Source organism: Nannobrachium achirus (genome assembly GCF_963921795.1).
Source record: "Nannobrachium achirus genome assembly, chromosome: 10".
In the NCBI taxonomy this organism is placed as follows: Eukaryota; Metazoa; Chordata; class Actinopteri; order Myctophiformes; family Myctophidae; genus Nannobrachium; species Nannobrachium achirus.
This window is the reverse complement of record NC_137819.1, coordinates 38059188-38084518: the sequence shown is the minus strand read 5'-3', so window position 1 is coordinate 38084518 and position 25331 is coordinate 38059188. Positions and strand designations below refer to the sequence as shown.

Genomic DNA, 25331 nt, shown 5'->3' with positions numbered 1-25331 from the left:
TAAAAACAGAGATGGATTATGCTACAGTAAACTATAAAATAATACACTGTTTGATAAAGCACATTAGGCCTAAATATAGGCCTACACAGCTTATCACAGCTGTTGGACAGGACAAATAAACATGTCCAAAAACTGTGTGGTTGATGTCTGCTTATAAACTGATGACGAAAGAAACTAGGCTCTCCTATTGGCTAAAACGGGTTTTAATTTTATATATCCACCTGTTTCCGCGATAATTTACAGTAGAATTATCAGAATTATCTGTGGGAGTGGGACACTTCCGGAGAACAGCAGACATACAAGCTCATAACAAGCTCACGTCGCTTCGCAAATGCAACGGTTGTGAGCTTGTAGATCACCCCGCACACCTTCTCTGCGCAATGCACGACGGGACTTTGTTTGTTGTTTAATTTTCCCATGTAGGCCTATTTATTGTGGAAAGTCCCAAACCCTTTCACTTTCGAATAGTAGGCTAGTCGAGGAAATTACAGCCCGATTCTTTACTCCCATTGTCAAGACGGTCGTAGTTGTGTTAGTTTCTCATTTTCCATTGATAATTAGCCTACTATTATTTTATGGTTTTCACATTAGTCTAAATTATGGCGCTTTTAGATGTAAGCGGCTATAAGCCAGAGCTTCGTGGACAGCTCCTTGGGACAGGAGGACACAGACATCTAATCGACCGTTCCAATCACTACAGCTTTGGCAGCAAAACTCCAGAGTTTGCTGTTCCTGTGGGTGTGGATGTGAGTATCATTTGGCAAACTTGGCAACAATATTCTGAAATATACCCCCGTTTAATGGTTTATGGTTCCAAGCGTGAAGGCTCGGTCAGATCCGACGCTTTTTATTTTACGCGTGCTTGGTTGCAGTGCGCGTGGCGCATGTCAGCGTCTGATGATTAAAACATCATATTTTCTCCAATATCAGCGATTATCATGTTATTATGGTCATCAAATAGGTTAGAAGATAAACGCAGTAATCTGCCTACCCATATGGCTCTCTCACTCACTAGCCAGCCAGGGCCAGCAGGGACATTTGGAGAGAGGGCACTAGTTGACACTGAGGCATACTTTGGGGTGAGGGGTCCCATGGCATTGCCACCCCACAACCTTCGGATGTAACCACTCAAGGCTCAAATTCCAGTTATACATATTTTCCCCATTGTTGGACATTTCTTGCAGATTAATCTTATTTTATGAGCACACACTCAGTGCATCTCCATTCATACTTTGGTTTAGTGCCCACACTGCCCAGTCTTCTCAAGTGTCTGCCAGTTTCCTCCAGTTTTCTCCTGGGCTCACTTTGTTTTGGTCCTTGTATTCCCTTATTCAGGTCCCATGACCCATCTGGTCTCCCAGTGTACAATCAATACATCCTATTAATAAATAGACTTTGCAATCTTTTGTAATGCAGCATGCCTAATTGCCTATCCCCACACACGCAACACACGCATGCACACATACGCGCGCGCACACATACGCGCGCGAGCACACACACACACACACACACACACACACACACACACACACACACACACACACACACACACACACACACACACACACACACACACATTTGTCATGCGAAGGATAATGTGCCTGACCCCTCATCAATCCCATTGTTTTCCCTCTCCATCATTTAGCCGTCTGTGTTCCTCAAGTCCTGCTGTAACCATGACGGTGGGGTGTCTATAGACCTTAACCATGGGACCACCACCCTGGCCTTCAAGTTCAGACACGGGGTCATCGTGGCTGTGGATTCCAGAGCCTCAGCTGGCAGCTACATAGGTAACTAACGACACCATCACAACTCCATTTAGTCCAAGTGTAAATGAGAACAACACTGGTGCCCCCCTAACACAGTGGTAAATGATATTTGAACTGCGGACCCCCCACCCCATCGTGACCAGCAGTTGAAATTGTACAAGTTAACAGATGAGGCAATACATTTAGTTTGACACCATTCCACAGATAAATATTGTGAAAATAGATTATATACGAGCTCACAACGCCCTGCGTTGTGAGGCGTTGTGAGCTTGTAGATCAGATATTTTCTGTTTATTTTGGCTCTGTATATTATTTTACTATTTGGCCAATGTTTGACCAGTTTTTATAAATTAGTATAGTTTGTTGATTACCTTTGAGGCAGTAATTGTCTTTTTCTTTTCTTTCTTTATTTTTTGAGGCATTAAAAAGGTCTTAAAAGTCCTTAAATTGTCACTTCACTGTCATCTGGGGACATCCCTAAAATCATGTGGGGATCCCCCTGGGGGTTCCAACCCACAGGTTGAGAACCACTGCCCTAAAACAACTTGAGAATGCTAGTCTAACCACTAAGTTAAACCCAATATATACTTGACCAGAGTTTCCCCAAGGTGCTATAGGCCCCCTCCTGTTCTCGCTGTAGAATAAATAAATTAGCTGAAAATAGGCAATCTACAAGCTCACAATGTTGTGATCTTTCAGAGAATTGTCGCCCCCTGAATAGGGATGCTATAAGTTCATAGTATGTAAAGTTCCATACCGGTATGTAATATGGTATGGTAATAAATATCACAATAATAGCATTCCATGCCTGTTTATTTGTCCTATGTGTCCTGTTTTTCTGCAGCATCGAAGGAGGCCAACAAGGTGATAGAGATAAACCCCTACCTCCTTGGAACCATGTCAGGCAGCGCTGCGGACTGTCAGTACTGGGAGAGACTGCTGGCCAAGGAATGCAGGTCTGTCTTTCTGTCTGTCAGTCAGTATTAATAGAGACAACTAGCCAAGGACTAGCCTATGTCTGGCTGTGGAACCTGTGTCTGTCTGTCCATATGCCCGTCTGTTTGTCTGTCTGTCTCTCTGACTGACTGACTGACTGACTGACTGACTGACTGACTGCATGGCCTTCAAGGTTCGAGGTGTTTATTCTCACATACACATACAGTAAATTGTATTGTTGTAATAAAAATAATAAATGAATTAAATAAATGAATGAATACATTCTTCTTAGTGCCAGATGAGAGATTAGTTATTAGATGATGGATAGATTGAGTAGCTGCTGAACTGAGTAAATGACTGGTGAAGTGATTGATTACAGTACGATGTTGTCTTGACTTGCAGGCTGTACAAGCTGAGGAACCACCACAGGATCTCAGTGGCTGCTGCTTCCAAGCTGCTGTCCAACATGATGCTGGGTTACAGAGGCATGGGCCTGTCCATGGGCAGCATGATCTGTGGATGGGACAAACAGGTGCGTGCGTGGATGCGTGCGTGTGTGCTTATGTGTGTGTGAGAGAGAGAGTTGGAGGATATGTGTGCACTGTACAGTGATATCTGCATCGATAACTTTGGTTATTCTCCATCTAAACATGATTCCATAACACCTGGTTAATTATTAAAAACATCAATACAGCAAGTGAACAATGTCACACCTCATCCGCACTGCATGCGAGCGAGCGACGTCCTGCGAAATACTGGCTGCATATGGAGCGTTGGCCACCTCTATGGACATCGGCGCGAAAAGAGAGAAAAACAGGAGGGGTGGACGACGTTGTGTCGTGCCGCGACGTCGCTCACGGTAGGTCAGGACGTCCTCATTGAAACAAATGTACCGGTATTTTAATGAGATTTCATCGCTCGTGTCGCATCGCGTGCAGTGCGGATGAGCTGTCAGACCTGTGAAGAAGTTCACATCTATTTCATAGCACAGTTGTCACTATAAACTACTATGAAACTATAACTTAATAATAATAAGGATTTGAGCTAGAGTAATAACACAATGAGTTTCTTCCATCCTCCAGGGTCCTGGACTGTACTATGTAGATGATAATGGCACCCGCCTCTCTGGTAACATGTTCTCCACCGGCTGCGGCAGTAGCTTCGCTTATGGCGTGGTGGACAGTGGCTACCGCGAGGACATGACCGTGGAGGAAGCGTATGAACTGGGCCGCCGGGGCATCACGCACGCCACGCACCGCGACGCCTACTCTGGAGGAGTGGTCAACAGTGAGTATGACTCCGTACACATACCAATGTGTCTGTGGCAACACTTGATCTTGTCTGTGGCTTATTTTAGATTTAGTTTTTTTTTTTACATAACATTATAATGTTGTTATTTTGATCATACTGTAAGACCCAATTACTGAATGTCAGTCTCCAGGTTTGACACTATGGCTCATTGGGAGTCCACTAGTACAGTAGTCTCGCGTAGCCAGATAACTATTCCACAATCTCCAAATGCTAACCCTAACCCTAACCCGAACGGCGAGTATCGGAAGCTGGCTTCACATCCGCTTTATCGCTTCTCAAACCGGATATCAGATTTCCATTGCCCCAGACTGTATGACGGGAGCATTTGCAAGTCGTGGGAGTCAACAGTCTGGCTATGCGCAATCTGGCTAGCCATCGTCAAGAAAAGGGACCGCCCACTTGTCCCTTTTACTACTCTGTCTCAAGAGAATGGGCCACACGAGACTACTAGTACAGTGCTTCTCAAACCATTTATTTTCACCCACATGTACAAATGTGTACAAATGGAACCAAATGGACCGTGGGGTCCAAATAATGTTCAACTGTTAAATCTGCTAAATGTGAAATATTGTTAATGGAATGCTGGCCATACTATCTCTGATCCATGTATGTGTGTGTTTCAGTGTACCACATGCAGGAGGATGGCTGGATAAAGGTGTGCAAGGAGGACGTGTCAGATCTGATCCACGAATACAGGAAGGGCATGTTCTGAGCCAGTGGTTCTGGTTCTCAACCTGTGGGTCGGTGCAACATTGTTTTCTCACTCAACAGTAAACAAACCAACATAAGTGTGATATGATTATTTTGGGGGGTCGGCCTGAAAAGGTTGAGCACCACTGTTCTAAGTGACATCACCTAAGAGTGAGTGTACATGGGACGAATAAGCCTCAAACCACAGTGTGATGCAGTGTTGGTATGGTTGCAGTTGCATGGATGTATAAGAGCTCTGTCTCTGGAACCAGTCTTACACTCACCTGGCTTAGAATCAAATCCAGCAGTGTTTTCCTCCTGTACTGTATGTCCCTTTCACTGATGCCATCTCAGCTCCGTGGACTGTTGGTTTACATATTGTATTGTTATCAGTTACATTTTGTAATCAGTTCCTCACCAATTCAACACACAACTCTAAATAAAGGCTGTTTATTCAAGTCACCTCTCTGTCCTGTCGTGATATCGTTATTGTTTTTTTATATCGGTTATGACCCATACTGAGCAGAGGTTTATGGCTGAGGCTGTTTATCAAATTGATAGGATTCTAAGGTAAAGCAAAACAATGAAAAGGTTTAAAGGTTTTTTGGTTGTCTTTGTTCCTTTTCATTTCAAGGGAAGGAAACAGATTATATTCATTATATTCAAGAAATATGTAATTGGTAAATTAAAATATAACAAAGAACAGTGGCATCTTTACATGTTAAATTGATTGTTTAAGAATCAATCATTAAAAACTGTGGTGTGTTAAAGTTGTGTGCTTGACATAAATGTGAATGTGACTGTCAAACAGGACAGGTATAGGCATGTCAAGTGTTATCTGCTCTACCTCTGCCAATAACTGGCGTAAATGCTCTCTGAACCGGTTTGATGTATTTTCAGTAGACACCTTTTGAGGGGGTCAAATGTTGTACTGACCAGCACAAAGTGAGCATGGGTAGCCTACAGTATTTATTTACAAATCATATTTTAGTCCTGAATCACCTTAGTGATTGATTTTGTTTATACTGGTTTTTATATTTTCTCTTGTAAAGCACTTTAAATTATTAAAGTATTACAATTATTATGAATCTCCTTTATATGTAAGGAGAAATAGAGTGACAATGAAACATACTGTACAGTTACCGCCGAAAGGTGATCAGTCATCAGTTACCAAGCAGAACTCGGCTGAATAGGTTTTCCCTTAAGGAAATGTATCTCAATTCACACAATTTCAGTCTGATATCTATGGATGTTGAAGTGAATGTTTGAATATACTGTAGTATAGTAATACCAGATTATTAATTATTGTGCTTTTTAATAATTCTTCCTCTTATTAAGTAAGTAGCTAAAAACAACAGAAAATACTAAATGGAACATCTGTGACATCAGCTGTTGCCAGGAAGGATTCAGTGTAACAGGTTTTTGCCCAGGGGAATACCACAGTCACAGCCTGGGCCTGAATGTAGACAAGAGTTTTTAATAGATCCTGATCCACAAATACAGGGAAACTGACCTGATCAGTATGGACATTAGTTAGACTGAGGTAATAACAGTTATACAAGTAATAACACTCAAGTCAATTGTTTTCCTTTGCTAGTGGGACATTTGTCCTGCAGCAGAGCATTTAGGTCTGCAAAAAAGAAAATAAATATATATACCACAAACTCACAGAAGTAGTCAGAATGTATAATGGAAATAATATTATTCTGAACAATAAGATGTATCAGGTGGAGTGTATGTGTTAAATGTATTGGAATAGATATAGTCCTATGTGCATGGTTTCACTTTCTGGTTGCCAGAATGTTCTGCCTAAAGGGAACATCTCACATTTGACCCACAACAGATACACCACCACATCTGCAGGTTTACAAAGACATGGATTCAATTGTATAAAAGGAGTGGAGACCAATGTCATACTGCCTCTGTTCATAATAGGAACAATAGCTATAAAACATAACATGATGCTTTTAAAGATTAATCTACTCTCGTGTACAATAGATCACTCTATTGTCTTCATTTAACCAACACAGTGGCAGCTGACTTCCAAACTTTCACTTCAACTCTGTTGTGAAATGAATGTTAGTTGTGAACAGGGTGACCATCATTTTACACAATTTATTGTCTCCACCAGCCGAAGGCAGGGGGAGAGTATGTTTTCGCCCCTGTCCGTCCGTCCGTGCGTGCGTGCGTCCGTCCTCCGAGTTTGTTACCAGCTAATCTCCGGCGCCATTGACCCAGTCGCTGCCAAAATGAGCACACACGCTCCCTGGATGCCAATTCAGAACATCTGCCCCACATTTTTCAAATGGCCCTGTTCTAGCGCCACCATGAGGCTGATGTTTGCAAAACACATTTCTGTTCACTACTCCTACAGATTTTGTCCAAAAATCACGCAAATCAGTAGACAGTATCTATCTCAGTCATGTGATCAACACAGATCTGTCTGATTGTCCATATTCCATCCTGATTGGCTGAGATTGGCTTTCAAAGTTTGTAAGATTGGTTCATTTTGGACAAAATGCCTCAAATCACAAACGCAGAGTGCAATTATCATGAAATCGCACACACACGTTCCCACTAGGCCGAGGAAGAAATGCCACTTCAAATTTTTGAAATCAGCCTCATGGTGGCGCTATAACAGGCCGATTCGTGGTTTTACCTATAACTCCACCGATCAGTTTCAAACTTTGTAAGCACACTCCCTATAGGCCAAGGTAAAACCCTTTCCTTGCATTTTTCACATCAGCCTTTTATAGCGCCACCAGAAGGCAGACTTATGTAAGACACATTTTTGATATTACTCCTTCAGATTTTACCCAAAATTAACACAAATCAGTACACAGTATCTCTAGTCATATGATCAAGACGGATCTGTCCCATATTAAATATTCCATTGGCTAAGATTGGACTCCAAACTTTGCAGGAACAAAACACTACACTACAAAATGTTCAAATCAGCCTCATGGTCGCGCCATGAAAGGTCTAAGTTTGGTGAAGAACACATGCCACCCTTTTTACATTGGCCTATTATAGCACCACCAGGACGCCTGGCCTGGTGGAGACCTGTGCTCAGAAGAGCACTGCATCTAGTTTTGCCAATGATACAAGACTGGTACAACAGACAGGGATCATTGACTAAGACTAACCAGTTCCATATAAGATTCAGATATATAATTATTATATTCTGTGCATGTTTTCTTTACACATGAATAACAAAATAAAGCTACACTAAATATTGAAGACAGAATTCTTCAACTCAGATGCTCAAACAGACGTATACACACAGTTGATCGAAATCTCTCAATACAAATATTTTTTTCGGGTAAAATGAGAGTGCAACCTTAACAAGTAACAACATAACCATATGTCCATATAATTCATATTTAACAACATAATTTTTACATAACGGTATATATTTAGATGAAGTCTATGGCCATACTGGCAGTAATATATTTTGGATGTTTGACACAAACACAGTTACACACTTTATACATTTTACTTTAGACTTTAAAAGAAAGAAGCAGACTGCTGGCGTTATTTGGAACTTTATTAAAAATGAAATAAGCATCAGGCATACAAATTAATGCAACAAACATGCGTCATCTAGCAGACTTTGTCCAATTAAGATTTATCCGATCTTTTATGTATTTGAAGTATTCTTAATTATTTTCAAAATGTCAAAAAAGCTATCAGAGATCTGAACATAACGCCTCACATTCAAAACAAATCTATTTTATATTAGAAAATTCAGCAACATGTACAGATTATATTTGTACTTAGGCTTTTGAGGCAACCAACCCAACCGCATTAAACACACTTAAGTTTTGATAGCATGAAAACAGCATTACAGAATTTACATCACAGGAAAATATGCGTATGCAGGTTTGTATGTATGCATATGTCTTCTTCCTATGTCATACAGTATGTGTGCATACAAATGTGTACTGTATACACTTGAGTGTGTGTCTGTGACACACACACAGACTCTGTGTGTGTGTGTGTGTGTGTGTGTGTGTGTGTGTGTGTGTGTGTGATATCACATGAAAAACAATATCACCAGAAAATCCAAACGGTAAAATAGTACAAATTAAGAGTTGTAAATGTCGAAGTCTACAATAATATTACACATTCAGTAGCAAGTGCTGGATGATTGATGGATGATGATTTATTTTGTTCTAAACCTCAACTTATTACTTATGTCAATAGGTGGAATAGTTTAAATTCATGGTCTTTTACTTTCAAATCAAACAATATATTCCCCAGGACTTTTTGGTGTTATCCTTTTAGCCCAAATGTCTGACTGTATATTGTGCTATTTATTTACATAATAAAGTATTCAATCAATCAATCAATCAATCAATCAATCGTTCAATCAATATGATATGCTGGCGATAGAATGTTGTGTATCCACTCAGCTAATAGCAAGAATGATTACTGACATAATGTGATGATGACATCATAAGACGATTACCACATAATTCTATCCTTTGCTTTGAGAATATAAAGAGCATTTTGTAAAGGTGTAAAGTGGACATGAATATTCATAAGAAAGTATTACACATGCCTTCTTGGAATAATCACTGGTTGTCTAATTGAATGAACCAGATGCTTTTACCATCTTAAAGATATCAGATTACATTTAATAGTCAGTTTATTCAATTTCGACTCTATGTTGAAAAGCATCACTGATGTTTACAATTTTAAGATTCTAAAAAGTCTAAAAGTTTGAAATTCTCTTTTGAACAGTGCTTTTCTCAAACATAATTGTCTATGTTTTGAAAGTGTGCATAATCTGATAATGGTTTTATAACTGTAATGGATTAGTTCCCCTGTTTGTATTAATTTAAGAACGTTTATAACCCACTTCCCGCCGCATTTGTAGAGAGAGGGAAAGGGTGAGAATGTCTCTACTTGCTCCAGTGCATCTGTCTGCAGACTCTGCAAACCTAAAATGACAGATATTTAAACATGAGAGATAACACAAAAGTGGCCAAGAATTGATCATAAATAAAGGAAGATTGCGGTGTGTCTTTCTTCATCTTGGCTTATTTTGTGTGTAAAAAGACATATTTAGCCATTTGTACGCATGCCCTAGCCACTGAAATCAAAATCATTAAAATCTCTAAAATTATAGAAAGGAGTAAATTAAAACATTTTAACTCTCATCTTTTATTTTCTTTATGGGTTCAATCTAAAATATAAACCCATGTTGTAAAACAAAGTTGTCCTTTAAATCGGTTTTGGGGTCCCATAGGGGACCCTTGTCTTTCATTGTAAACATCTAATTAGGGCAAGATTTACTTTACTTTATTTGTTTATTTAGACGGGACAATGCATATTAATGAACACTACATAAATGCTAAGTAAATACACCGGAATTAGCAAGAATGCTAAATTTCATCCGTATTCCCCAAAACAATGTTTAGACAAGGGCCAACCAAGTCAACCAACTAGAACAGAAACAGCCTGGGCCCCCAGGCCGGGACCAGAGAGAATCACAACCTAATATCACCATGACTTACATGTGGAACAAGGTGTCTCTGGCCTTTATGCAACTGGTTTCAGCTTCTCGACCTCAGAAACTGTAATGTAAAAAATTATATAGTTATGATACGTCATCAACTACCACTGACCCACTTCCTGTTATACACAGGAAACATCTACAACTTTTTAATCCTTTGTGCAATTGTTTACTGTCACTGATGTTGAATGTACTGTGGATCAGTAAATTATGAGACCAGAAGTAAAAATAAAGTACTACTTACGAGGTGGAGGGGATGTGGCTGGAAGAAATGGGTAAAGAGACGTCACTGCAGTTAGCACCATATTAATGCAATGGCATACCTTGAGAACTAAAATGTACGTCATTCTATAGTCTCACCTTTCTTCTTCCTGTACATGACGACTCCGATGACAACAACAGCAATAACAGCAAGAAGCACCACCACAGCAATGATGACGACGGTCGGTTTGGCTGCTGGTTCATCTGGAACAATAAAATATAAAGAAAAACAGGATGAAAAAGCGAAATTATCTTAAAACCAACATCCATCAATAACATCTGAATGTAGGACTACAGTATGTGTGTGTTTGTGTGTGTGTGTGTGTGTGTGTGTGTGTGTGTGTGTGTGTGTGTGTGCGTGCGTGCGTGAATCTATCTATTCGTCTGTCAGTCAGCCAGTCTGTCTGTCTGTCTGTCTGTCTGTCTGTCTGTCTGTCTGTCTGTCTGTCTGTCTGTTCACATATCTACCTACCTATTAGTGCCCATCTACCTACCTATTAGTGCACTTGACCCACCCACCCGCAAGCGGGTGGGTGGGTCAAGGTTTCAGACCTTTTCAGGCGGGCGGGCGGGCGGGCGGGTTATCACCACTCTCACGTGCAAAAAATAAATAAGAATAATCACCTGTTCTTATTTGCCTTTTATTCTTAATAAGAGTAGGCCTATAAGAATAAGAATACAACGTTTGAATACGAGCACGACGAGCGAGTTTTAAAATGCGCCAGGTGCGAGGACCGTCCCAATTCCGCTCCTGTTGGGGCCGCGAACCACATCTTGCCAACATTTGACACAACGTGAGGTCGTGAGCACAGCAGAGAAGATGCACAAACAATTCAGCGTGTGTCGCTGATCAGGATTTCACTTATATGTCTCTGTCATCCACACAAGTCCGTTTATAGCTAAATTAACCTCGCCTCACCAGGCTTTCCTGAGAGAAAGCCTGGTATTCGTTTACTAAACAGGTCGTCTGATCCGGTCTAGACCGGATGATATCTTACGCCATTTTGTATTCAAAACGGACTACACTTTGGCCGGAACTACCGACCGGAATCAGTTTTATCACAGTTGGCGCATGCGCAGAACCAGGTTAAAACTGATTCCGGTCGGTAGTTCCGGCCAAATTGTAGTCCGTTTTGAATACAAAATGACATCCGCTCCCGACCGGATCAAAAGCCCGAAATTGGAAGCGATCCCAGGCTATAGCTAAATACTTTGTGTCGGTTAAGTTATATAACCAGCCAGTCAACGGATACGATTTGAAACAACTTTCGCAAGTGAGGCGGATTTTTTGACTGAATGAACCAACCACGCTCACCTCAAGTCGCCCCATCTCTCCAATCTGGTGATTAATCAATAACCAACAGGATTTAATATTGTCCGTCTTTTGCTGTCTGTTTAAAGTGCGAGGCGCTGTATACATATGATTGACATAAAACCGCCATTCTTACCCCGACGATGCCCGGCGATTTAGAGAGAATGAACGTCTTTGAATGAATGTTTTTTAGGCTATTTTTTGTTTTTGTTTTTATAGCCCATGACAATATTGTGCTACTGTAAACATTTCTGTAAAGCGACTTTGGGTACTTAGAAGAGCCGTATATAAAGATGATATACCATCTTTTTTTTAAATGCGGGTTGCGGGGCAGGCGGATTCGTTGATTTGTATATTGCTCTGCGGCGCGGGCGGGTTACGTTCCGTGCGGGCTGTGGGTCGTGCGGGTTATGAAAAAAAGATGACCCGCGCATCACTACTACCTATATATGGGTAGTTATTATGGACCAAATCACTGTGTTCAGTACAAGTGTTTCGCTCTAATCTAGTCTATATTATATCTGGGATTGGGTATTAAGATTATAGTCAAGTGAACCAGGCAGCCAGTTACCTCTTTAATCAGCTGTAGAAACTTGGTTTAAACTGATCTGAATCTTAGATGTCTTGGTGTTTCACTTTACCCACAATTCAGGGCACATATTGTACTGTATGCTCATCTAAGTCAGTCTCAGGTTAATAACCGGTGAATTATTTTTGGTAGTACTGTACATACATACCTATAGTCCGAATCCCGTTCTTCCCCAAGTTGGTCATGATCAGACTTGGGTCCAGTCTGGTATTTATGTCCTCTTTGATCCCAGCGAGCTGAAACACACACTCGTACCGCTTGAAGTCTTCATCTTGGACCGAGGTCAGGTTCAGGTCAACGCTCATCTGGAAGGTTCCATCCTCAGGGTTGGGGAGGGTCTCTCCATGGTCCACGTTCTCCTGGAGCTCCTCTCCATCTTTAGCCCAGTACATGATGACTCTGTCTGGGTAGAAACCTGTAGCGTGACACCTCACTGGAGAGGATAGAGTCTTCTGGAGGAAAGATACAGAGGGACGCTCTGAGAGAGAGAGAGAGAGAGAGAGAGAGAGAGAGAGAGAGAGGGGGGGAGAAAGAAATATTTTGTTAGTGATATTTGTTTGAATTTCAATGTGGATTTGTTGATTGCTTTGATTTATGAACTGTTGTATTTCATGTGCTTCCACTATCAGTGGTGGAGAAGTACTCGTTTTCTTTTTTAGCAATACCGCAATGCAGAAATAATAAGTGAAGTAAAATTCTTATAACCAGTGTAAAAGTATTCATTATGCAGAATGTCGCAAAATGTGTGAATTTTGAAGAAGAAAAAAGAAAGCTCACATCGTGTTACATCACGAATATGTTGTGAGTTAGTAGAACTGCCATTTCTGGGGGGAACAAGTAAGATATTTAAATCTGAGATGTAGTGGAGTACAAAGTATAAAGTATTGATAAATGGAAATACTCAAGTAAAGTAAAAGTACCTGAAAAATGTCCAAAAAAAAATCACAATTTCTTTCTACTCAGTCTGGGTCTCATAGGAGAGCTGTGGGCGGGTCAAATCCATCCACCAGTGACATCACCGATAGGGAATCCAAGCTAATAGAAACTGCAGGCTTTCTATTCCTGAAATGCTGCAATGTTATAATGGAAGCCATTGTTCTCACGATAATAAAAATCTAAATATTTTTTCTTTCAAAAATATTGTTTAAAAAAAAAAATCTGTCAATCGATGATGTCACTGGTGGATGGATTTGACCCGTCCACAGCTCTCCTATGAGACCCAGACTGAGTAGAAAAAGAAATGTGCTATTTTATCATGAACATTAGTGAGGACCCATTATATGAAGATAGGTTGAAAAGTGGTGAAGTCCTCCTTTAAGTACAGTTCTTGAGTAAAAGTACTTAGCTACTGTCCACCATTAACATTAATGATTAACGATAATAAATACCGTTGAACAAATGAAATGAAAGAGATGGAGAGATAGAAAATAGGAGAATAATAGAGAACATGAGACATAAAATGGAGAGAGAAAAGCAGGGATGAACAAACTCTATAAAAAAAATAATCAGAGGGTAGGGGATAAAAACAAAGACAGAGAGAGAGAGAGAGAGAGAGAGAGAGAGAGAGAGAGAGAGACGAGAACAAACATATTATTGAAGGGTAACATATTATCTAAGTATAACTGTTCTATGTTCTTCTCATAGTAATGTTATTACATCTTAACATATTTATCTAAGTACAACTCCATCACATCATGTTGTTTTACCTGTTCTCTGCAGAATGTTCTTCCCGTAGTTCAGATACTTCTTCAGGTATTCAATGCATGTACTGGTCAGGTAGTGTTTCCTGGCAGCTAATTCAAAATTATTCCGTTCCCATCTCAGTTTAGTGATGACAGCTTGTGGTTTTGGAGCAACCCATGTCTCTCTTTTCAGGTCCAATGAGATGAAGTCCTCTCCATCATAACCAACCTGTTTAAAACCATCAGTGTCTCCAGTCTCATCATCCCACTCACAACCATACATCTCCTGGACGATGTGGACACCTGAGAGACAGACAGACAGACAGACAGACAGACAGACAGACAGACAGACAGACAGACAGACAGACAGACAGTGTAGTAAACAACAGACACATTCTTCTACAGTTTGGTGTCAGTGGTTGATATTCAATTTGTACCACAGAGAACAGACCATCACACACACACACACACACACACACACACACACACACACACACACACACACACACACACACACACACAGTGTCAATATGGTTCTGTCTGTCTTACTCTCTCTGTCTGTACTTTTTCTGTCTCGATTTATACTTTGGTGTATGACGGTGTCATGCACTGACACAATAGCAGATCTACAAGCTATAGATCTAGATATACGTTAAGTCACTGTCATTGTATAAAGGAGTGTACGTGTGTGTGTGTGTGTGTGTGTGTATGTCTAACACCTGCATACTGTATGTGTGTGTGTGTGTGTGTGTGTGTGTGTGTGTGTGTGTGTGCTGTAGGTTTGGCACGATCATGTAACTTGACTTGACGATTAAATGTCATCCAAATAATTGTGATTAACAATTTAACTGTGTTTTTGGCATTGATCAATGGAATGCTGAAAACATTTCTGTTTGCGTTTTATGCTTATTTGTGACAAATAACCTAAATACAGTATATACTTTCAAAATAATAGAAATAGACGATCTACAAGTCGATCGATAAACTCACAACACGTTGCGATGCAAGATCTTGTGAGTTTGTACATCATCTATTTATGCTATTTTTGGAAGATGTTTGCAAATGTATGATTTTCTTTTCAACATGGAAATTATTATGATGATTATCCAATATATGTGATTAGGCGATAATGTAATAACTGTGAAAGGCCTATGTGTGTGGCGTGTGCACGTTGTAACGTTCCACTCTTCCTGTGTGTGTGTTGTACTGTAGTTACACAGACAGCTGTGTAGTGCAGTGACACTTCTGTTGTTTTACATTCACTCTGTTCAAAGAACTGATGAAGAGTTACATTTAACATCATGTTGTTGGTTACAACCAGTTCAATTCAATTCAATTCAATTCAATTCAATTCAATTCTTCAATTCAATTCAGTGCGACGCGTTGTGAGCTTGTAGATCTGCTATTTTTGGTGCGTGACACAGTTGTACAACAAAGTGTAAGATAAGTATAATAGAGAGAAAGTGAGTAAATTGATGTGCGTGTTTGTGCGTGTGCATGTGTGGTGTGCGTGCGCGCGCGCGTGTGTGTGTGTGTGTGTGTGTGCGTGCGTGCGTGCGTGCGTGCGTGCGTGCGTGCGTGCCATAAGGAATTACATCTTAATGATTTGTTTTTTCCAACAATGTGAATAAAATAATTTCAGCAGTGTGTAGTGAAAGTGAAACATAAACATACCTCCAGTTTGGTTGAAGCGCTGCTTTACAATGTCCATGCTGACCTTGTAGCTCTGCTGGGAACCCATGAGATTCCCAGTTTCCCTCTCCCAGTACTGTGGGTCCTCTGCTGTGATGTTGTTCATCCAGTCCTGTTTGGGAACGTATCTCTGTGTGTTGCTGTCATAGTGACCTATCTGAACATCATCAACCATCCCAACAGCCACAAACTCTGGGAAGTTTGGGACATCAAAGGATGAAGTGTAGAAGTATTTCAGGGTGTGAGTCACTGTGAGACAAAACGGAAAGATAAAAATCGAACATTATAATTACACAAATACACGTTTGTGCAATTATGTTACACAAAATTTATTTTGATTTAATCCCAACAATTAAATTATGTTTCAATTCATTTCCAACAAACAGATCATTCTTTCTGTATACACTCATCTGTCTGTCAGGCTGTTCTTCAATATGTGCTTATTGTCTTTGTCCATCTGTCTGTCTGTGGATATCTCTCTCTTTCTCTATGTGTCTTTCTGTCTGCCTCTTTCTGTCTATTTGTCTTTCTGTCTCTTTGGCAGTCAAATGCATAATCTATACTCCGTCATGGTGTCTGGCGTCAAAAAATGCAAGCTCACGTTGCAACGAATTGTGAGCTTATAGATATTTTTATTTTTTTCGTCATTAGTTATACATCAGGCTTTACTGTGTAGTGTATGTGTGTATCTCTGTTTCTGTCTGTCTTTCTGGGTCAGAGTTTATATTTCTGTGTTTTGTCCTCTTTTTACTAGTCTGTCTCTGTCTGCCTGTCTGTGTGCACCTGTCCTTCTGTAGGTATTTGTTTCTCCTCTTTCTTTTTTGTCTCTGTTTGACTGTCTTTGTAGTGAACTTATTATCAGTTGAAGTAGGCATATTCAGACATGGGAGAATTCTATTATGTTATAATCTAAGTATATAAGGAATCAGGTTTTAATTTGAATTTAAAATGTAACATGCTATCATTTTGAAATGTATTTAATGGATTCATATTTGTTATATTTAATTATAATTGACAACAATTAGCAAAGAAACGTGGTTTCAGGTTAAAATAACCAGGCTCCCAGCGCCCTCCAGTGGCTACTGTCGGTATTGTTACAGTCGTGAAGAATTGAGACGTTTGATGATTAAAACACTAGCCTAGAATAAAAACTCCGAGTAAAAAGGAAATGTTAATAAAGTATTAATAGTCTAAGCTTAAGTAACTTGGTTATACTAAAAATGGGTTTAACTTATTCACGACAACAACCCAGCATTTACTTTTATAAAAGCCAAGTAACTTCCCAGCGCTAAATTAGCCTGAAGTCAATAAAATCACAATGAATTAATCAATGCACTTTATTAAAACTACAACAGTTTAAGAATCGACGCGTTAACTTTACCTGGAGATGCGACATCTAGGTGGTAAAACAGCAACAGTAGAATAAACTCTCTCATGTTGACGGTGGGTTAGAATAAGCTAAATAAAAGTTGCTCCACTGTGTCTATCTCTGCTCTGCCTCCACACTGACTGTAGTTGATCAGAGTCTTCATCCAGCAGCTGGGCGGTCACTTCAAGCATCCATATCATGACGACGACGTGCCAGCAGCCAATAGAAATTCACCAAATGCTGTTGTCATGCGTTTCCAGGAGAATTCCACCAACACAGGTTGTTAACTTGAAAGTAAAACTAGTAGAATGAGAGTTTGACTGTGACAGAATAATGTTGTTATTGTTTGGTAGAAGCGATATTTGAACTGTTTCCTAAATCAACCCTATATCACATCACAACTGCAGACTAATTTAAAATTAGAGCCATGATGATATGTTAATTGGCTATATAGGTTATATAGCCCATGGTTCTCAAAGTGGGGTCCGGGGACCCCCAGTGGTCCTTGGGGGGTTTCCAGGGTGTCTTCAGCTAAAGGAGTTAAAACTAGAGGCCTAGATAGCATAAAAATCATTTTAACCAGATCTATATTTTATACGTTGGCTATTCAAAAATAGAAAATGTACAAGGATTGTACATCTGCTACTTTTGAAACATTTTGAAAAATCTTCTGGGGGGTTCCTGGCACAGAACATTTTAAAATGGGGGGTCCGGGGCCCAGCACAAAGCTGGCCATGCACAGAAGTTACTCAACTGGGCTGTAGGCTAGAGCAGTGTGGAAGGAGTGATCCTTTTACTTTTAAGAAGAAGCAATACCACAATGTAGAAATAGTCTGTACTCTGGTACAAGTCCTGTATGCAACATGTATTTTACTCAAGTACAAGTACAAAGGTATTGGCATCAACACATTAAAGTAACAAAGTAAAGGTATTCTCATTATGCAGAAGGTCCCAATATAATTAGGCCTATGTATCAACATTTTTCAAAAATATCAGATTTGCAAGCTCACAACCAATGCGTCTAGTGACTTGTAGATCAGATATTTTTGAATAGACTATGTAGGGCTAAATATTAATTAATGAAAATAATCAAATTTGATCTAAGTACGATATTTGTGGAGTAGTAAAGTATTGAAAAATAAATGCTCAGTTGTCAAAAACGAAAGTAGCCTACAGTACATGTACTTACTTTACAACACTCTCAATAATCTTGTACGTACTTAGTAGGCCTACTGTGTTCTATGACATTTCAAATATTTTCACACACACAGACTGTCTGTCTGCCTCCGCAGTAGCCCGTTGCCCAGGGTGATATTGATGTTTCAAATGTTTCAAAAAGAATTTCATGAATAAAATAACCAAAGAAATTCCCTAAATTACAAAACAAATGTTTAAGAAGAAGTGAAAATATCAGATCTGCAAGCTCACAATGCAGCACGAAGCGACACGTTGTGAACTTGTAGAGCTGATATTTTCACTAGTTTGGGTCCGGGGCAAATATCTGATTTCTCTTTTGGGTCTCTTGTCATTTGGGTTAAATTCCTCTGGTCTAGTGTGTTGGGCAGTGAGGAGCAGGAGGTGATATGATGACTGATATGACAGGGTGGTCGTCACTCACTCAGGAACAACGGTGGACATTTAGAAACATATGGACTGGAGCATGGAGAGGATTCACAGGATCTATTCTATAGCATCTGTTTTGAATGGAGTGTATCTCATGCATATTATTGAATTCTGTTAGAATTATTGATTGTGCATAAAGGAACATTGCGCAAGATGATATTCATAGTTATTTCCATCTAATGTCACAAACCCAAAGGCTATTTACAATACATGACCTAATATAACACTTGAAGTGTTATGCAACCATATTATCTATCTATCTATCTATCTATCTATCTATCTATGCATGCATCCATCCATCTCAAAATGCATAGCATCGTTGTGAGCTTGTAGATCTGCTTTTTTTTATCTGCTTTTTTGAAACATTGCTGTAAAACTCTCTCTCATCCAGGGTAAACTGTTGCCACCCTTCTTTGTCCTTTCTTTAGGGTTGACTGCAGGTGGTCTCAAAAACATAAAGGAGAAGAGGCAGAAAAAGACTTACTCTCTATATGAACAATTAAGAAAGACTCCTTAGACAGAGACTAAGAAAATATTTACATTTAATTTTAACATGCTCATGAAGTGTTCTGTGCTCAAAGTGAAAGGTGCAAAACAGCAGAAACCCTTTCGGTCATACATCACTAACGTTTGCTGCTTTTTTGCAACTTTCACTTTGAACAAAGAGCACTTTATGAACATGTTAAAATAAAAATAAATCTTAGTCTCTGTCTAAGGAGTCGTCCTTAAAGGTTTTTGTAGAGAGTGAGTCTTTTTCTGCCAGTTTTCCTTTGTGCAACTCTCTCAACATCTCAATATTATGTTAACATTAGCTATGCAATGCCAGTATAGAACAGGGGGTCCCCACGTGATTTTGAGGGGTCCAAGATGACGGTGAAGTGACAATTTAAGGACTTTCAAGACCTTTTTAATACCTCAAAAGAAAAACTGCATCCAAAGTAAACAACAAAGGAAGAGGCAACATTTTTTTAAATAGCCGATCTACAAGCTCACAATTAGATCTCCTATTTCCAAAAAGTCAAACAATACCTCAACTCCTACATTCCAAGTGCTTATCAGGGTGGGGGTCTCCAGTATGATTATTTTGTGGGGGCCCGGCTTGGAAAGGATGAGAACCACTGGTATAGACCATATGGCCATATACTGAGTACTCTATATATCACATATTTGACACAATCACAGTTTAAAAGTTTTATTTATGACTTTAAAGAAAGAAAAAGATTCTGTCTTATTTGGGACGTTAATTAAAAATGAAATAGGCATCAGACCATTAAATGAATGTAACAAACATTCATCATTTAGTATACCTAGTCCAATTAAGATTTATCCAAATCTTTAACAGATTTTAAGTATTCTTAATTATTTTTGAAACGTAAAAAAAAGAAAACCTCATAACCAATCTATGTTATATTAGAAAATTCAGCAACATGTACAAATTAGATTTTAGCTTTTTTACAATGCAACCAACACAACAGCCTTAAACACACATTTGATAGCAGGAGAATAGAATTACAGTATTTACATCACAGGAAAATCAAATAGGGACTGTATGTGTGTGTGAGTGTGTTGTATGTACAGTATGCATACGTACATACATGTCTTCATGTTGATGTCATACAAAATAATGCATTCTTTATGTACTTGAGTGTGGTATTTATTTGTGTGTGTGTGTGTGTGTGTGTGTGTGTGTGTGTGTGTGTGTGTGTGTGTGTGTGTGTGTGTGTGTGTAATTGGGTAACACATGAATAACAATATCACCAGAAGATCCAAACGGTAATGGTAGAAATGAAAACAGTTGTAAATGTATAAATGTCCACGTCTACAGTGTTATTTACTGTACATATTCAGAAGCAATAAGTGCTGGATGATGTTTGTTTTGTTCAGGATCTCAACTTATACTTATGTCAACAGTTCAGTCATGTCATCAAACATTATATGATTCATAGGCTGGTGATAAAATGTTGTGTATCCACGCTGATAGCTTAAGATGTTCTCCAGAATGATGACTGACATAACGTGTGACATATGACATATCATAAAGACAAATAATCAATTATCACATCTATCCTTTGCTTTAAGAATATAAAGAGTATTGTGTAATTAAAGGTGTAAGGTGGACATTTATAAATAGTCATAAGAAAGTTATTAAAAAAACAAGATTTAGATGGTGATGTTTAGGATGTAATAAGAAAGTTATTAAAAAAACAAGATTTAGATGGTGACGTTTAAGATGTAATCCATCACTTAATATTACCTACCAAACGTTTTTATTACTAACAAAGTCCAACTCAATAAACCAGATGTTTTTGCCATCTGGGACTTGATGCTATCTGATGACTGAACTTTGTTTGGATGGGTTAGATCACTGGTTCAAAAACACTGGGCCAGGACCCATTTGTAAAAAAAAGGAAGAAACAAAAAACATAAATCTGTCTGTAATCCGACAGATTTATGTTTATTGTTTCTTTCTTTTTTTAATTATTATTATTCAGAAATATGTAAAAAAAAAAAAAAAAAAACATTCCCAAAAGAGCAATTTCTTTCATGAATTAAAAACTAAATTCGTTTTTTCCCCAGTAATTTCACGAAGACTTCAAAGAAAAATCTAAGACATTTCATAAATTAAAAAAACAAATGTTTAAGAAGTAGTGAAAATAGCCGATTTACAAGCTCACAATGCGGCGTGAAGCGACGCATTGTGAGCTTGTTTTCACAATGCATTGTGAGCTTGTAGATCTGCTGTTTTCGCTAATGTGGGTCCCAGGCAAATGCCTAATTTCTCTTTTGGGTCTCGAGCTAAAACGCTTAGGAACCAATGGGTTAGATAGATGACATGAAATGGACAGTTTATTCTAATTCACCTCTACATTGAATCACATCACTGATGTCTAAACGTTTTAAATTCTCTTTTAAACAGTGCTTTTCTAAAAATAAAAATAAAACATCTGGCCCATAATTTGAAAGTCTGCATAGTCTGATTAGGTTTTTATAACTGTTATGGATTACTGACTGACCCTTTTTTGCAATGATTTATGAAGGGTTTATAACGCACTTCCCACAGCATTTGAAGAGAGAAAGGGTGAGAATGTCTCCACTCTGTCCATGTGCAAACCTAAAATAACAGAAAATAAAACATAAGAGAGAACACAAAATAGACACTAACTCACCATTCAAAAAGTAATTTTACAAAATGTTATACTTAAGTTTGGGAAGGTAAATAATTACATAATCTCATCAACTTCATTAAATTACATGTATTAATATTTATATTCTAGAAAATACACAGTTTGCTTTGTTTCCTGACTTTCTCTTGCATCTCCCTCTGGTCAAAGCTACATTACTTTTAACTATAGAAGTCACCTGGGAAACCAATTTCAATCGGTGGTCAGATTAAACAGTTTCATTCAATAAAATGACAACACATGGGAGACAGGGAGAGGGTGATCATTATGTCTAAACAATGTTATGTTTAACTTCAGAAAAAGCTAGTTTTGCCGAAGGTGTAAATAGTTTAATTCATAGCAACCCAACTCCACTGTATAACTTATACCATTTCTAAGCTTTTGTTCTTGGGTCCCATAGGACAGTTGGCTTTCATAGTAAATGTCTAATTGGGGTCAGATCTGGACATGGGTCACCAAATGCATGAATTTAGCTAAGTAGAACTGAAAGAAACAGCTTGGGCCTCCAAGACCAGAGAGAATCACTAATATCAACATGACTTACTGTGTGCAACAAGGTGTCTCTGGCCATTATGCATCTGGAGTCAGCATCTCCACCTCAGGAGCTGCAGCCTAATGTTAAAATAAATCATAGAGTTAGTTATGATACGTCATCACCTACCACTGACCACTTCCTGTTATACACAGGAAACGTCTGAATACAACTTCTGACTCCTTTGTACAATAAATTGTTACAGTCAATGATGTTGAATGTACTGTTGATCAGTGAATTATGAGACCAGATGTAAAAATAAAGTATACTACTTACGACAGAGGTCTTCAACAGGGGGTCTGCAACCCCTAGTGGGTCCGTGGAGGTACTGCAGGAGGTCCCCGAAATCGTTGCTTAATTAAACAATAAAAAATAGAAAATAAATGATAATAATAAAATGTATATATTCTTTTTTCTTTCTTCAAAAATGTCAGTTTTGTCTTTCAATATTTTAACCATTTATCTTAAAAATAAATAATGATTCTGTCAATTTTGAATAGCTTGTATACATGATTACTGTGACATTGGTTCTCAGTTAATAAGGTGTGTTTAGAAATGACAGTGGTACTCCAGTGCAGGGGTTTTCAAAGTGGGTGACGGGGCACCCTGGGGTGCCGTGATGCCAGTCCAGGGGTGCCGCGAGATAATTTGATAATATATATAATATCACTACATCACTATCACTTCACTATGCTTAGTAAAACAGACCTGATTTGCACTGTTCTTGATTAATTATTTTTCCATCTACGACAACTCTCTTCACCAAAAATAGCAGATCTACAAGCTCACAACGTGAAGTATTACGTTATTTTCAGTCAGTTCTGATGGAAATTGATATTTCTCCAATATGAAGTAAGATTCTAAAAATTAACATTGTAACTCAGGGGTGCCATGGATGAAAAGGTTATTTACAGAGGTGCCCTGAGTCAAAAACGTTTGAAAACCCCTGCTCTAGTGTACCTTGTATATGTATGTTTAAAATAAAAGCATGAATATGTTTATGCATATGAAACACCATTTTATACATAAATATGCTGTAACCTTCCCCACCCCCCACCCCACGTAGTGGTAGGTGCAGGTGGTCCCTGCTCCATCTCCCCATCAGTTTGGGGGTCCCTGGTCTGTATATACGTTGAAGACCCCTTACTTACCAGATGGAGGGCGTGGAGCTGGAAGAAATGTGTAAAGAGATGTAACTTTAGTCAGCACCATATTAATGCAATGATATGGCTTTAGAACCAATATGTACGTCATTCTACTGTCTCACCTTTCTTCTTCCTGTACATGAAGACTCCAGTGACAACGGCAGCAACAACAGCAAGAACAGAAAGAAGCACCACAGCGATGATGATGATGGACGTGTTGGATTCTGGTTCAACTGGAACAATAAATACAAAGAAACAGAGATGAAAAAGCGGAATTATCTTAAAACCTGACATCCATCCACAAAATCTGACTATATACAGCATCTGTGTGTGTCTGTCTGTCTGTCTGTCTGTCTGTCTGTCTGTCTGTCTATCTATCTATCTATCTATCTATCTATCTATCTATCCATTCGTCTGTATGTATGTCTGTCTGTTTACCTATCTACAAACCTACCGTATCTATGGGTAGTTATTATGGACAAAATCACTGTGTACAGGGGACTCGCTCTAATCTAGTCTATATTACATCTGTGATTGGGTTTTAGGATTCTGGTCATGTGATCAGGCCAGTGACCTCTTTGACCAGCTGTAGAATTTGTCTTTGTGTTTCACTTTACCCAAAATTCAGAGCACATACTGTATGCTCATCTAAATCAGTCTCAGGTTAATAACCATTTAATTATTTTTTATTTAACTTCTATGGTAGTACATCCATACCTCCTTTAGTCTTAATCCCCCAGTTGGTCTTGATCAGCTCTCTGTCCAGGGTGTACTTTAAGTCCTCTTTGATCCCAGCGAGCTGAAACACACACTCGTACCGCTTGAAGTCTTCATCTTGGACTGAGGCCAGGTCCAGGTCAACGCTCATCTGGAAGGTTCCATCCTCAGGGTTGGGGAGGGTCTCTCCATGGTCCACGTTCTCCTGGAGCTCCTCTCCATCTTTAGTCCAGAACATGATGACTCTGTCTGGGTAGAAACCTGTAGCGTGACACCTCACTGGAGAGGATGGAGTCTTCTGGAGGAAAGATACAGAGGGATGCTCTGAGAGAGGGCGGGTGGGGGGGGGGGGGGGGGGGCAGATGGAGAGAAAAAGAGAGAGGGGAGAGAGAAATATATTGTTAGTGTTATTTGTTTGAATTTCAATGTGGATTTGTTGACTGCTTTGATTTAAGAACTGTTGTATTTCATGTGCTTCCACTATCAGTGGTGGAGAAGTACTCAGATTTTCTTTAGCAATACCGCAATGCAGAAATAATAAGTGAAGTAAAATTCTTATAACCAGTGTAAAAGTATTCATTATGCAGAATGTTGCAAAATGTGTGAATTTTAAAGAAGAAAAAAGAAAGCTCACAATGTGTTACATCACGAATATGTTGTGAGTTAGTAGAACTGCTATTTCTGGTGGGGAAAAGTAAGCTATTTAAATCTGAGAAGTAGTGGAGTAAAAAGTATAAATTATCGATAAATGGAAATACTCAAGTAAAGTAAAAATGTCAAAAAAATATCACAATTCTTTTCTACTCAGTCTGGGTCTCATACGAGAGCTGTGGGCAGGTCAAATCCATCCACCAGTGACCAGTCATCGATAGGGAATCCAAGCTAATAGAAACTGCAGGCTTTCTATTCCTGAAAAGTTGCAATGTTCTCACGATAATAAAAATCTAAATATATATATTTCTTTCCAAAAATATTGTTTTAAAAAAAATCTGTAAATTGA

General features: G+C 39.0%; 3 protein-coding genes across 3 annotated transcripts in view; 1 reads left to right on the top strand and 2 right to left on the bottom strand.

Moving 5' to 3' along the window:
- The first annotated feature begins 307 nt into the window (after window positions 1-307).
- Window positions 308-5123, top strand: psmb8a (proteasome 20S subunit beta 8A). Its single transcript, XM_080734907.1, has 6 exons — window positions 308-746; window positions 1646-1790; window positions 2614-2725; window positions 3108-3237; window positions 3788-3992; window positions 4640-5123. Exons 1-6 carry the CDS (start codon window positions 600-602, stop codon window positions 4726-4728), a joined length of 828 nt encoding a protein of 275 aa, XP_080591033.1. The 5' UTR covers window positions 308-599; the 3' UTR covers window positions 4729-5123.
- A 3112-nt stretch (window positions 5124-8235) lies between these two features.
- On the bottom strand, window positions 8236-17281 carry LOC308293262 (major histocompatibility complex class I-related gene protein-like). Its single transcript, XM_080735712.1, has 8 exons — window positions 17145-17281; window positions 15746-16012; window positions 14096-14374; window positions 12538-12867; window positions 10588-10692; window positions 10472-10489; window positions 10229-10288; window positions 8236-9652 (listed from the first exon to the last, which is right to left on the bottom strand). The coding sequence occupies exons 1-7, from the start codon at window positions 17197-17199 to the stop codon at window positions 10254-10256; spliced, it is 1089 nt and encodes a 362-aa protein (XP_080591838.1). The 5' UTR covers window positions 17200-17281; the 3' UTR covers window positions 8236-9652; window positions 10229-10253.
- A 2851-nt stretch (window positions 17282-20132) lies between these two features.
- LOC308293261 (class I histocompatibility antigen, F10 alpha chain-like) overlaps window positions 20133-25331 on the bottom strand; it is a 9707-nt gene continuing 4508 nt past the window's right edge. Inside the window, exons 4-9 of the mRNA XM_080735711.1 lie at window positions 24332-24655; window positions 23737-23847; window positions 23621-23638; window positions 22746-22822; window positions 22482-22549; window positions 20133-21867 (exon numbers count right to left, since the gene is read on the bottom strand). Coding sequence (XP_080591837.1) covers window positions 22508-22549; window positions 22746-22822; window positions 23621-23638; window positions 23737-23847; window positions 24332-24655 — 572 coding nt within the window. The 3' untranslated portion in view covers window positions 20133-21867; window positions 22482-22507. The remainder of the gene's footprint in view (window positions 21868-22481; window positions 22550-22745; window positions 22823-23620; window positions 23639-23736; window positions 23848-24331; window positions 24656-25331) is intronic.

What these genes read in the sequence shown, in the direction of transcription:
- LOC308293262 (XM_080735712.1), bottom strand. Translation starts at nt 17,199, where the DNA reads ATGAGAGAGTTTATTCTACTGTTGCTGTTTTACCACCTAGATGTCGCA. An exon ending in CCTAGATGTCGCATCTCCAG is followed by an intron (nt 16,013 to 17,144) that starts GTAAAGTTAACG and finishes TTTGTCTCACAG; the next exon opens with TGACTCACACCCTGAAATAC. An exon ending in GAACATTCTGCAGAGAACAG is followed by an intron (nt 12,868 to 14,095) that starts GTAAAACAACAT and finishes TCTCTCTCTCAG; the next exon opens with AGCGTCCCTCTGTATCTTTC.
- psmb8a (XM_080734907.1), top strand. Translation starts at nt 600, where the DNA reads ATGGCGCTTTTAGATGTAAGCGGCTATAAGCCAGAGCTTCGTGGACAG. An exon ending in CTCAGCTGGCAGCTACATAG is followed by an intron (nt 1,791 to 2,613) that starts GTAACTAACGAC and finishes GTTTTTCTGCAG; the next exon opens with CATCGAAGGAGGCCAACAAG. An exon ending in CTCTGGAGGAGTGGTCAACA is followed by an intron (nt 3,993 to 4,639) that starts GTGAGTATGACT and finishes TGTGTGTTTCAG; the next exon opens with TGTACCACATGCAGGAGGAT.